Source organism: Gopherus flavomarginatus, chromosome 4 (genome assembly GCF_025201925.1).
Source record: "Gopherus flavomarginatus isolate rGopFla2 chromosome 4, rGopFla2.mat.asm, whole genome shotgun sequence".
In the NCBI taxonomy this organism is placed as follows: Eukaryota; Metazoa; Chordata; order Testudines; family Testudinidae; genus Gopherus; species Gopherus flavomarginatus.
Window position 1 is genome coordinate 25,292,501 of NC_066620.1, and position 14,071 is coordinate 25,306,571.

General features: G+C 46.1%; 1 protein-coding gene across 2 annotated transcripts in view; it reads right to left on the reverse strand.

The window, feature by feature from the left end:
• CFAP36 (cilia and flagella associated protein 36) overlaps window positions 1-14,071 on the reverse strand; it is a 130,013-nt gene that overhangs the window by 44,091 nt on the left and 71,851 nt on the right. For both annotated transcript variants that reach the window (XM_050952206.1, XM_050952205.1), the window contains exons 6-7: window positions 8,145-8,196; window positions 277-409 (exon numbers count right to left, since the gene is read on the reverse strand). In XM_050952206.1, the coding sequence (XP_050808163.1) occupies window positions 277-409; window positions 8,145-8,196 (185 nt within the window). The remainder of the gene's footprint in view (window positions 1-276; window positions 410-8,144; window positions 8,197-14,071) is intronic.

Consider the following 14,071-nt stretch of genomic DNA (forward strand, 5'->3'; position numbering starts at 1 on the left):
TAATAACTTTCTAGTCTGTTCATTAGCCAAGGAGCACAGATCCAAAGTACAATAAGAAACCTAGTAGAGGTAACTGGTTAATTAAATTATTATATTAATTATACAAATTATAAATTTGTTTTATAACCTTTCTTTTTCATTTTATTTCTTTTTTTTCCAGGCATGTGAAAGGCAAACTTCTTTGCTGAAAAATTAAGACTCCTATTTCTCTATAATGAGTAGAGATGAGCAGGCTAATTATAATGTAACACATAAAATACTTTCAAGTAACATTACCTAATGATAATTTTGCAATTTCTTCAAAATCATCAACTTTCTCAATCTCTTCAGTGGATTCCTTAACTTTTGCTTCTCTTGAATATCCGGGACAGCCATATGTAACATCTGATGACTTCAATTTTTCATGTGTCTTAGAATGAAAAACAAAAGAGTTTGTTACATTTTCTAATAATGTATCTTAGCCATTAAAAATATCAAACAAGAATAAAATATGAACGGTTGGATTGTCAGAGATGGTTATTAACTTTTTGATGAATTATTAATGCTGTCACGCCCACGTGCTATACTATGGAGGTAAAAAAGAGAAAACGCTTTACTCACTACTAACAGGAAGTCGCCTATTGACTCACTACCATAAATTAAAAGACTTGAGTTTAATTCAAGACATTCCTCCTAACTCAGAACCACTGAAATTTAGAATTTCAGGTAGGTTGGTGTTTGCCTCCATGCCATATAAAGAGATTTGATGCCATACTTCATGTGTGACTATGTGGGCAGACTTCTGCTGTTCTACCATCAGTATATCTGAGAAATATGAACCTGAATCAGGAGATAGGGGCATGTCTGTGTGTCTGTAGAAAAGATACCACAATAGCAGATACCACAATAGCAGAACGTTAGTTAATGGAAAGGAAAATCTGTTACCCAATGATATCCTTTTTGGGAAAAATCTCTCCTCCATTCTGAGACATTTGGGCTTGCCTCTCACACTCTTTGTCGTTGCAAATCCTCCATACTGAGGGGCACAATCTAAAGGGAGGTGGCCTGTGACAAACCGTCTCCTGTGCCCAGAAACCCTGGCCTGTGCCCAGGCTGGGGCCATCGCTCACTCTCTGCCCCACCAGAGTTATCTGTGCGGGGAGGGAGACTCTGTCCTTCTCCCGCTGCGCCACCGCCTTCCCCAACTTGTTTGACTGCTGTCCTTGGCAGCTGGGCCTGGGCAGGGAGTGGGAGGGAGCCGCTTCTCACATGGCTCAAGGTAACTGCTCCAGGTCATGGATCTGTGCAGCACAGCAGCTACCTGAGAAAGAGCCTGGCAGTGGCAGCAGGCCACCCCCCAACCAGGGCCAGCCGCTGGAAAAGGGCCAAGCAAACCAGAAACGTGCTGGGGAGAAGAGGCAACTCTGGCTTGCTCGGCCCCTGTCTCTGCAGGCAGGCCTGGGCGGAGGGAGGGGGAAGGGAAAGGGGGAGCGGCACATGGCCCGCCATTGCCAGACTTTTTCTCAGGCAGCAGCTGCGCTGCACAGAACAGCAACCCACAGTGGCTGGCATGAGTAGCAGCTGGCCCCACCCTCTCTGCTCCCTGTCTGGGCCCAGGTTCCAGGGACAGGGACCAAGCATGACAGAAGGTAGACACAGAAGGAGAAGGACAGAGCCCCTTCTCCCTCCACCAAGCCAATCTGGGGGGACATTTCGCCTCATATGCCCCCCCTACACATCACATCTGCTAGAGGCAGTTCAGATTTGTCCACAGAACGGCAAGGCTTACCCCATCCATACCATCATCAGGCCAGAAAAGCTGTACAGAAACACTAAATTCTTTTTAGTAGATAACTCTAAACAGAAATGCTTTCTTCAACTATGAAACTATATACAGCACACTCCCATTTCTCCTAATGGCCTAGAGGGTATCCAAAACTTTCAGGTAACCAGTGTTCAGTTAAATAGAAAAGCTATTGTGAGCACTTTTTCTTTTCCAAATTATCCTGCCAACCTGCTGCTGAAATAGGATTAGGTCACAGTAACTGCAAGTAATCATTCAGAACCACTAAACAAATACAAAGTTGTTGATTAACTAATTGTGAAGTGACTGGCAGGTAATAAACATAAACCTACATGGGCAACATACTGTGGATTCTGTAACTAGATTTTTGAAAAAAGGTAAGTTCAAATAACTGGAATCATACTGTATATATATGGATCTGGAAAAAGACTGCTGTACTGATACCTGAAGAACATATCTCAAGTGGGGCAGACTGAGGTAGAAGTGGAACCCCAAAAGAAAAATCTTCAGGTAACAGATTTTCCATTCTGGCTCCTGATGTCAACCTCAGTTCTCAGATATCTGGTATACAGCTAGCGATAAGGAAAGTTAGTTGGAATGAAGGGATAAGAAAGAAGGTTCTCCCTTTCCTAAAATTAGCAGCTTTAATCTTTTGGGACCACTGGGTGGAACACTTTCCTGACAAATGCTACTGCTACTAGGAATGGAAGGCCAATCCTGTCATGTTTTATAAAGGTATTGATGGACAATCAGGTGTCCAATTTCAGATTTACTCAGATATGGCTGTTGTCCTTTCTGTCCAGGAAGCAGCAAAGGAATGTATTGAGTGGATTCCTATTCCTCCTGGGTCCAGTTCATCTGCAGCTGCATACTGGTTGATGATGTAGCACTTAATCCAGCAAAATATGAAGGATTTAGATGCTTTTAGGTCACACATTTAGGGGCAAAAACAAATAAGGATGATTTCCCGAAATGATCAGTTGCACTAAGGTAAATTTAAATAGCTCTTTTCAAATCTAGCATGTGAGACGCTTTTTCTTTGGACTCTAGGAAGAATGATCTCCTGTGATATAGGAAAGAGAAATTATTTTGAAACAAATTACTCTGGAGTACAAAGAATACACGTTCATGAAACACGCAGTATGGTATGTGTCTTCTAACAGCAGAGAATTTGTAACTCTTGTCATCAATGTGACTGTGAACAGAGAGCACGTCTTTAAGAAGAGGCAATAAAGGAAATTAGATGCCATAAGTTTGAATGGATGGGATGTCCAAGCACTGCGAACAGGTTCCAGGTTGGGGAGGTGGAAAATACATTGTGATGGCAGCATGTTCTCGCTCATTTTAACTAGGGAAGGGGACTTTTTGTGGGGTGTGCAGCTGGAGGGTAGAGTACTCTTGGTCAACCGCGGGAAACAGAATGGTTGGGGCACCTGTACAGAGCAGGAGTTGGAAAACAGTTTGGGGAAAACAGTAAACAAAAACAAACAAGTTGTATACTTTTCAAGATTTGTTTATATGTTGTCTGTCTTGTACAGTTAGATTTTAAGTCCTTTGGAGGCTCATCTGTTTGTACTGTACCTAGCACAATGGACCCTCAATCTCTGTAGGGCCTCTAGGTACTATTGTTATACAAATAATGATGATGACTTGGTTTAGACAGATGTATTGGAACCCTCACATCCCTGAATGATCTACCAGAGACTTGGATGAGTCTGCATTTGAGATTGTTCTTAGAACTAAGATGTAAATTGCAAGTGTGTGTGAAGTTTTATGTCAAAATCAAGGCCATCTAGTAAGAAATCCAGCAGAATTTGGATGACTGGTTTCTGAGGGTTGATCTTACTAATAGTGACAACAGGAACAGAATTTTGTCCCCCTTTTGTGGAAGCCAAAACAGTGGAAGGCTTGCAAGAGACTAGGAAAGTCTCATACTTTGGAAGGATCTTGTTCAGGACTTGCCATTCAACAGCCAACTGTCACATTCAGTTACACTGGGTTGGAATGCAGGAGCAAGGCCTGCAACAGAAGATCCTCTCTGCTGAACAGACAGACTGGGGACTTCTATGACACTTCCACTTGGTATGTGAATCGGTTTCCTTTGCCAGTGTGGGGTGATGAAAATAACCACATTTCCCCTTTTCCAGTTTACTGAGCTCACTCTTCATGGCATTAGAAAAGAGAAAGCATACAAAAGCAAATTCAGCCATCTCTGTGCCAAAGCCTTTGTTCCCAGATATCTAGGATCTGCTTACTTGGTGAAGAACTTTGTCACATTTCAACTGGCTAATAGCTCACAGTTTAGCCAGTCCACTTTTGTGTCCAGTTGTGATGAAGTGGGACTGGTTTTAATGTTCCCTCTGAATACTGTGTGGGGGCCTCAGCTCTGGCCAACCCTCTGTCGTCTAGCAACTAATGGCCAGGCCCTTCCCCCCTGCAAGGGGATGCTAAAGGTGTTGGAGACAGAGAGATCAGGTGACCTCCTGGCCAGGGAAAGAGAGACAGCCCAGGTAGGAGGGGCTGGAGGGGGTTTGGTAGTTTTTGGAAGCTGGCTGGAAAATGGACGGGAGCTCCGTGGAGGCTCAGGCCTCCTAGTGGGGCTGTGGCCTCCCTGGGGCCCCAAATGGACCTAAAGGAGGTCTTGCTGTCTGTACGGGCAAGACTTGTTTTGGACTGTGTTCCTGTCATTTAAATAAACCTTTGTTTTACTGGCTGGCTGAGAGTCATGTCTGACTGCAAGGTGGGGGTGCAGGATCCTCTGGCTTCCCCAGGACCCCGACTGGGTGGACTCGCTGTGGGAAGCACACGGAAGGGCACATGCTGAATGGGAAACTTTACCAAATTTTCAGGTCACAGGGGACAAAATTTCTGTCCTGCAAAGATGTATGCACTTTCTCTAATCAGATCAATGTTATTCTGGGGACCCTCCTGAGCACAAACTGCTAGTTCAAGTGCTTGCTGATGTCGATTCCATTTTAGATGTGTGTGCACCCAACGGCACAGTTGTTGGAATTTTTTGCCTTTAGCGGTATCTGTAGAGCTGGCTGTGGTGCCCTCTGGAGTTCTGCACTCATGCACTGGCATATGAGGCGCCACTGGCCCTACACCCTCTCAGTTCTTTCTTACCACCGGTGACAGTTGGATAGAGTGCCTTCATCTTGCTTTGCAAGTGTGATAGCAGTTCTCACAGACTGTTGACGGTCTTCTTTGTTACATATAGTTGTCAGCTAATTAGTCATAAAATGTTATGGGTTAGTTTAGTTAGTTAGAGTCCCGGCAGGGACTGTGCCCTGGGGCAGGGCATACCCCGTTCCCCAGACTTCAAACTGTGTTCATCATGAAACAGGCCAATGTGTGTGACACCCACAGCAGCTGCTTGAAGTGCTTGGGAGAGTCACACATAAATGAGAAGTGCAGAATTTGTAAAAACATTAATTCCAGGACTCAGAAAGAGTGGGATATCCGACTAAAGGCCCTCCTCATGGAGGCTGCACTTCGCCGAGCATTGGAGCCTTCCAATCTGACTCTGTGCCCTTCACCATGCCAGTGCCAGCCCAATGAAACTCTTGGAGCATATCAATGATATCGGGGCCATACTCTCACCACTCCTCCCAGGCTGCTGCGGATAAGCCACCTCATGCCAGTGCCGTGCTCAGAGCACAGTGCAGACTCCAGCACAGAGTTAAGAGAGCAGGTGTGGATGCCGAGGTTGCCACCCCAGAAGAGGAAGGTGCCCTGGTTCCCCACCCCCACAATGCCTTCATTGTCTTTGTCACCGAATGAGGTGGTGGCGAGCCCGTCTCATGCTAGCCTTCTCGATAACTAAGGAGCACCAAGCTCTCCTCAAAAAGATGGCTTCCATCCTAAACCCGGAAGTCGAGGAGTTGGCAGAGCAATTGGACACTCTCTTTGACGTGCTATCAGCTGCTATCCCAGCATGGGTTGCGCTGCCAGTCCATCAAGGAGTTCTCAGGATTGCTAAAGTGCTATGACAAACACCCTCATCCATTCCACCCACTTCCAAATGGGCGGAAAAGTATTATGTACCTGCAAAGGGGAATGAGTACCTGTATACCCACCTGCCCCCTGGGTCGCTCATTGTATCAACCAAAGGGACATGCCTAAGAATAAGGATGCCAAGCAACTGGACCCTTTTGGCAGCTGCCACTCTGGCTGAAGCTGCTATCCCAGAACCGCACCAGGCTTCTGCACCTGAATCTAGCCGCACTGCACTTGATGGCTTGGTTGCTGCATGGCTGAATGCAGAGGAACAGGAGTGCTCGGCCCATGTCCAACTGGTTCTGTTGGGCAACAGGAAGCCCTCCACCAGGGCAATCTACCTGGCCAAATGGAAATGGTTTACATGTTCGGCCTTGAAACACGGTCTTCACTGTAGTTGATCCTAGATTACCTTCTGCATCTGAAGCTCCAGGGCCTGTCTCTTTCGTAGATCAAGGTCCACTTGGCAGCCATTTCAGCCTTCCACCCTCCGTTTCAGGGCAAGTCAGTCTTTGCTCACGACATCATGGTCTGGTTTCTAAAAGGTCTGAAGGCGGCTCTACCTGCACGTCCATGACTCCATCCCATCCTTGAGACCTGAACCTTGTGCTGTCAAGGCTCATGGAGCCCCACTTTGAGCTGCTTGTTCCCTTCTTCTGCTCTCTTGGAAGGTCTCATTCTTGGTGGCAATAACATCAGCCCATAGGGTCTCTGGGATTAGAGCACTTACCTCAGAGTTGCCCTACACGGTGTTCTACAAGGACAAGGTTCAGCTGCGGCCACACCCAGATTTCCTGCCCAATGTAGTTTCGCAGTTTCATACCAACCAGGATATATACTTCTTGGTTTTCTTTCCAAAACCTCATAAGTCATATGAGGAGTGGAGATTACACTCTCTGGACATCAAGAGAGCACTAGCCTTTTACCTCAAAAAGACTAAGCCATTCCGTAAGTCGACACAGCTATTTGTCATGGCAGCAGACAGAATGAAGGGCCTTCCTGTATCTGCCCAGAGAATTTCATCACCACCTACATCCATTTCTGTTATGAACAGGCCAAAGTGCCACCACTGGCGACTGTTGCAGCCGATTCAACCAGAGCGCAAGCTTGCCGGCAGCCTTCCTGGTCCAGGTGCCGATTCTGGACATCTGCAGGGATGCTTCTTGGTCATCCATCCATACATTCATGTCCCATTATGCGATCACCCAGAAAGTCCAGGACAATGCTGGCTTCGGTAGAGCAGTGTTGCAAACCGCATGACCATAAACTCAGAGCCCACCTCCAGGGATACTGCTTGTGAGTCACCTAAAACGGAATCAACATGGGCAAGCACTCAAAGAAGGAAAAACGGTTACCTACCTTTCGTAACTGTTGCTCTTTGAGAGGTGTTGTTCATGTCCATTCCTTTACCCACCCTTCTGCCCCTCTGTCGGAGTTGCCAGCAAGAAGGAACTGAGAGGGCATAGGGCCAGTGGTGCCTCATATACCAGCGCATGAGTGTGGAGCATCAGAGGATGCCACAGCCAAACCTACAGATACCGCTAAGACAAAAAATTCCAACAACTATGCACATGGGCGCGCACACATCTAGAATGGAATGGACATGAGCAACACATCCCAAAGAACAACAGTTACGAAAGGTAGGTAACTGTTTTTTGTGCCAAGCTAAGTACAGCAACTCTGGTCATGCACACACCTACTAGACAGTAAGATGAGTACAGTACAACTGCTAAAGCTTACCTGTACTGAAATAAAGTATCAAAGAACCATAGTTATAAACATTTTGGCACACAGATTGCAAACACTTCAGAACAGTGACTATGTTTTTGTCTGTGTTTGTATAGCATCTTGCACAATGGGGCCCTGATTCTGATTAGAATCTCTGGGCACTATTACAACATAAATATTACATAATGGACATCAAAACCATTTTTCAAACTGGATAACTGCAACTGAGAATAAAAAATGGCGTCACCAGTGCCCCTCTCCTCTTCTTGTGGTGGGTAGACAGGGTGAGCTATTTGTTCATTTTCTCCAAACACCACATCTCTCAGTTGGCCATTTGATAGAAACACATGCTTTATTTGCACTTCTTCTTTAACACGGAACGGAGACGTCATTGGGCTGCCTCCCCCATGATGTTAATACCATCATGCATATCACTGATGTTAATAATGTCACAAGAATGCACTCAAATAAAAGGGAGAGACATAGAAACTTCAAAAGCAAAGATAGTTTAATTTATAATGGCAACAAGGAGACTTTGCCATGACTGAAAGTTGCTATCAAGGACAAAAATATTGAGAAGCTTATTACTTAATCATCACAACTGATTTTATATATATGTAAAAAATGCATTCACCTCTTTAGACCTTTTCCTTTCTTGCTCCATTTCATACTCCTCCTTAGACTTCCTGTAAAACAAAAAAATTGAGTAAATATGCAAGAGTCCTGCATATAAAAGTGATTCATATTGATTTAGCACTGTTTAAACACTCTAGGAACAATCTAAGGATAACAGTGATAAACCACCAAAGCCTCCAAAATCTTTGATGACTTCAATTAAAAGCAGAGGTCAGCAACCTTCAGCATGCAGCCCATCAGGGTAATCCACTGGCGGGCCATGAGACATTTTGTTCACATTGACCGTCCGCAGGCACGGCCTCTCGCAGCTCCTATTGGTCGGGAATGGTGAACCGCGGCCACTGGGAGCTGCAGGGGGGCCGCGCCTGTGGCCAGTCATCATAGACAAAATGTCTCGTGGCCCGCCAGTGGATTACCCTGATGGGCCACATGCCAAAAGTTGCTGACCCCTGATTAAAAGGGTACCCTCAATAGAAATAGAGAGTTATGACAGACAGACAGACATCCTGAGAAACTATAGGCCTCATTCTCCTCTGTGCAGAACTAATCTGCATAGGAGAGTTTCCTGGGAATTCCTCCTTTGGGTGATAGATTTCCCCAGCATATTACCCAAGCAAGAAGATGGGGGTTCCACTCCTTTTAGTCACAGATAACCTGAGAGCCACACAAAAGACAAGGCACCTCTCAAAAAATATACATTGCCTCTTGCCTCCATCTGCTTATGGGCACTACCTGCTCTCTTTTATGATCATGGATGCCCTTCACCACTCTCTGAAGAGCAGAAGATAGGGAGTTTCCACAACACAGAGGGGAAACATCATATAGTAATACAGCCTCAGACTAGTTGTGCTGGTTTTTGTTGATCCAGTTGCTTGCCACATTGTTGTTGTTGTTTTTTTTTTTGGAGGGGGCGTGATCTGGAGGAGCCATACCAGCTCTCTCATGCCAACTCAACTGAACTGGAGCTCTGCAAAAGCCCCTGCACAGGAGCTACAATAAGTTGTGGGAAAGAGGAAAGCATGGTGCAAAAACAGAACTCAAATCATCTAAGGGATCAGTATCCCATCCAAACATGGTCACAGAGAGGAGCACGGTATTCTGTCGATGCAAAGGAGCCATAATGCCGCTCTAACAAGGCAGCCGAGAATTGTCCCAACCATTGGGAGTTAAGGGAGTTAACTGTTAAGGGAGTGCCCAGAAGAAGAGGGGATAGCAAGAGTGCTCCTATATTCTGGCAATCCCTTGATGATGGAAGATGCCTTACTAGCTAGTGCAAGCTAAACACACCTGGCTCAGGAGGCTGGGATGGAATGGGATGGGAAGAGGGAGGAATATTAAAGTGGCACACCATTTGGTACCGCTAAAGTAAATTAGCCAGAGCTGAGGATTCAACCCTCAGCCTCCAGAAACATCTGTGTTTTTTTTTCCCCATTAGCAACTAGTATTTACATCCTCTCATGATTAGGCCTTTAACAAGAAAGAACAGTTACTTACTCTTCAGTAACTGTGGTTTTTTGAGATGTAGTGAACGTGGATCCTTCTGTACGTGCACATGCACCTCAACTTGAAATCTTTTGCACAGCAGTGTCTAGGGGCTGCACGTGTGTCTTGTGCCTCCCCTCAAGCTCCTGGATGGCAGCATGGTCCCAGCCCTGCCTCAGTTCCCTTGCAACTCAAAGCCCATCACAGCAAAGGACTTCAAAAACAGGAAAGGAGGGCAGGTTGTGGGATACATACTGAGTAAAACATCTTGAAGAACCAAAGTTATTGTAGGTAAATAACTGTTCTTTCATTGAGTATGTATCAGTGGGGATTCCACTGTAGATGACTGGCAAGCAGTATCCTCCTCAGGAGGTGGGCAGAAGAGCCAGAAGCATCGGTTGAATAGAGATGGAAGTTCAGTTCTCCTAAACTTTGCAGCTGAATAGAGATGGAAGTTCAGTTCTCCTAAACTTTGCATCTGCTCTGGCAGCCAAACTCAGTGCGTAATGCTTGACAAACGTGATCAAACTGCTCCATGTAGCAGTTTCACATGGCCTGTATACCCTGTCATCCTTTGGGGTGGGGAAATGGGCACTCGAGCCCCATGTGTCATTTCACTATGGCTGCCTTTAGCTTCTTGGCTACGTGGCCTAATGGCCAGAGTTAATATGGTTGCCCTTAGACTCAGGGCTGTGAGGCCTAGAGGCCAGAGTCAATATGTCTGCCCTTAAGCTCAGGGCTGTGTGATGTAGCAGCTAGAGTCAACGTGGCTGCCCTTGGCCTCAGGGCTGCGTGGCCTGAGTCAATATGGCTTGGGTGGGGGCCCTGGCCTGCAGTCTGGACAGAGCAATAATTGGTTTAGGAAGATCAGCTCTCTGGCAGAACAGACGGCAAACAGTCTATCATCCCAGCTCTGGCAGCTGGCCGACAAATGCAGGCATCTTGGCCTCAGATGGGGGAACTGCCACCCAAGGGTGGGGTGACAGGGGATAGGGAGACGTGGGCCCACCTGACTCTGCCATGTCCAAGCTCACGGCCCTGATCATAGCAAGTGAGTTCACCACTGAGTCAGTGGCGGGGTCTGACTGATATACACCGACTGCTCTGGAGACAGTGGCTAGTCCCCACCGCCCCTGGCTACTTTCTATCATGATTCCTGTCATCTGTGGTCTGGGTGTCAGTGTCTCTGGTTTCCACAGGCTGCACTGCTCCCAGCAACTGCAACCTCCCTGGGGCATCCACCGACACTTGGGTCTCAGTCTGAGGCTCGGCACCTCTGGCTCCTGTGGTCCAGGATTCCTGCTGCTCCTCAGCTGGAGCTGGCAATGTGCATCCTTCCTCCTCAGCAGTTAGCCCTGACTGAGCTAGGCTGCTCCCTTTTATACTGCAGCAGCAGTTGCAGCATGCCCAGCAGGAGTGAGGGAGTGTGGCTTCCACTGTCAAAAGAGTACTGCCTTTGATTGTATGCATGTATGCTGCCTTTACATTGTATGTACGTATGCTGCCTTTACATACATACAAGTTGATTGATACAAATGGAGGAGTTTTGTATGAAATCTCAGGAACACTATCTTTCTGTGAAAGAAAGTACATGGGGGTTCTACCATGAGCACTTGGAGGTTGCTGACCCTTTTTGTTGCACTGATGGTGACCAGGAATACCATTTTGAAGATAAGATGGTGGATGAAGCACTCTGAGAGGGGCTCAAAGGCGGGCTCCACAAACCTAAGAATAGCAATACTGAGGTCCCATGCTGGAGCAGGGTCCTTGATCGGTGAGTAAATATGCATAAAGTCCTTAAAAGACCTTGGATACGATCAAATGAGATTAAGATTGATAGCAACCGTATCAGTGGACAATATGCTGATACTGCCACCAGATGGACCTGATTGAACTGAAAGAAAATCCAGAATGCTTTCAATGAAACAAGTAGTCCAGACTCTTTGGTATCAGGCCAAATTGGGCCACCCACATAGAGAATCTATTCAACTTAGAAGAGGATGCTCCTTGTAGACAGTTTCCTGCTCCTGAGCCAGGATCTTCCAAACAAGTGAAGAGCAGTCCTTTTCCATGGCACTCAGTCAGCCAATATTCAGGATGTCAGTTGCAACATTTTAGGGTCCGGGTGGAATAGTTGTCCCTAATTCTGAGACAGTAGATCAGGTGTTCTGGACATACAGATATCCTTAGGTGGTCTCTCAGTCAGAATTGCCTTCACCAGAAGCCGGCTATGAAAATGAGTTTCACCTCGTCTCATCATGCTTTGGCAATCATCCTACGGAACAGTGGGAAAGTGTGAAGGAGAATTTGGTTCCACTGTAGAAGCAGGGGTCTGGTGAAGATCCAAGGGTCATGCTTCCTCTGGAACAGAAGTTCAGACACTTGGAATTGTTTTGGGAAGCCAACAGGCCTATCAGTAGAGTGCCCCACTGGCAAAGTATCAAGTCAACAATGGATTTCAGTAGTGACCACCTGTGACTGGTGATGGACTGTCTGTTTAGGAACTCAGCCAGGTCATTGCTGCCTCCTGGAATATGTACGGCCATTGGGGTTATGCCCTGACAGGATTGACAGTTTCATAAAAAGATGGCTTCTTTGCACAGGGCCAGAAAGCATGCTCCCCTTTGCTTGTTAATTTGGTGGATAGTGGACATACTGTCTGTCGGTATCTGCACAAAAGTTTGCAGGATCAGGATGAATACCATGCATGCCGGTTTGATGAACTCTAAAATGTTTATATATAGTATCCTATCTTTCAAGGGAAGGTCCCTTGAATTTGCAGGTGGTTCTAGTGGGCTATCCTGTTTCAGATGCAACTGTGACAAATGTTCTGGATGGTGACAGAGTCATGAATGAATGACAGTCCAGCATGAATGTTAATTTCACTGAGCAGCTGCTGTGGATCAGAGAGCAAACTTCCTTTTGCAAACACCATCTTTCTGTGTTTCCAAAATGAAAAATTTCAAAACCCCTGGTTCATGAGAAATTTTTACAAAATTTGATTCCAGTCCTATTTAAACTGAAACCAAATTTCAAAATGTCAAAATTTCCTGTAAACCATAAATTCTGAATTTCAACCAGCTCTAGCAACAAAGTCACTTCTGTTTCTAAAAGGCTTTCATGAGAAGGGCTCTGGAAAAGGGATAGGGAAGGGAGGCAGGTAGAGAGTGAGGAAGTCAATTGAATGATGCAGCTGTGAGTATTAATGTCCAAAACCCATTTATCAGCTGTAAGGTCCAGCCATGCCTGATGGTAAGCAGGGAGGTAGTTTTCAAGTATAAGCTCTGGAGTGGTCTTGGTATGGCTTTTGACCATTTCATCAAACCTGCTGTCTTTGGAAGGCAGGCTGGTGCGATATGGAGGAGGAAAACAGGCAACTCAACAAATATCAGTGTTGCTTTCTAGGTGAATACTTGGGCTGGTGACTGTGACAAAACAATAGCATTCTCTGCCTTGGGGGTTGCAGAAAGGTTCATGATACAGTCCCAGAGCATAAATGCCCAGGGATCTGAGTGTTGCCTTGGAATCTGTGACAGAATGTCTGTGACACTTCATCTGTTCTTGTACTAAAAAGATCCATATCCTCAAAGCGTAAGTTCTCAGTTGTGGCTTGGACTTCTCTTGGTATCCCAGACACCTAAAGCCAGAAGGCCCAGTACATGGTGACTGCCATGGCCATCAAGTGAGTGTCTGTATCTGATTCATGAACTGTCCCTGGTAGCGCAGTTCTAGCTACCATTTGGTCCTCTTTGATTATGTCTCTCAGCTCCTCCCTGCCATCTTGTGGGAATCAAGATAGGAAGGGGATCACCCTCTCCCACATCAGTAAGTTGTATTTCATGAACAGTACATGATAGATCATGATGTGGAACTGGTTGGATGTGCTGAGGAGTAGGCCTTTAGGTTGAAAACGTCCAGCTTCTTGGAGTCCTTGTCTTTAGGAGTTTCTTTGTTTGACCTGCTTTTCTCCTGAATGATGGAGACAACGAGCAAACCTGGTACTGAATATGCGTAGAATCACTCAAAGCCTTTGGGTAGCCGCTGTTACTGATTTTTCAGTTGCTCTAAAGTCAAGGAAAGCAAGGCCTGGGTGTGCCACAGACACTTTGCTGTATTTTGGGTTCTCTCATTGATCAGGAGAGCAATTCTTGCAGGCACCAAGGATGTCAAACAAACTGAATCACCTTTGTTTCGATGTTCCTTGTATCCACTATCCTCAATGATACTTTCTAAAATGCCCTGAAGTCACTGATGGCCAGTGTTGGGGCCACAGTGACTGCTTCATCTCAGGACAAGGAAGATTTCTTCGGTGGGGAGGAGAGCTGGAGTGTGTCTCTTGCTAGTTCTTCCACTCTTGGGTATCCCTTCAGTTCTAGTGAGGGTGCTCTTGCCAGAGATGCCAAAGGTGGCAGAGATCTCCTCTTTGCCAAGACACTGGAAGAG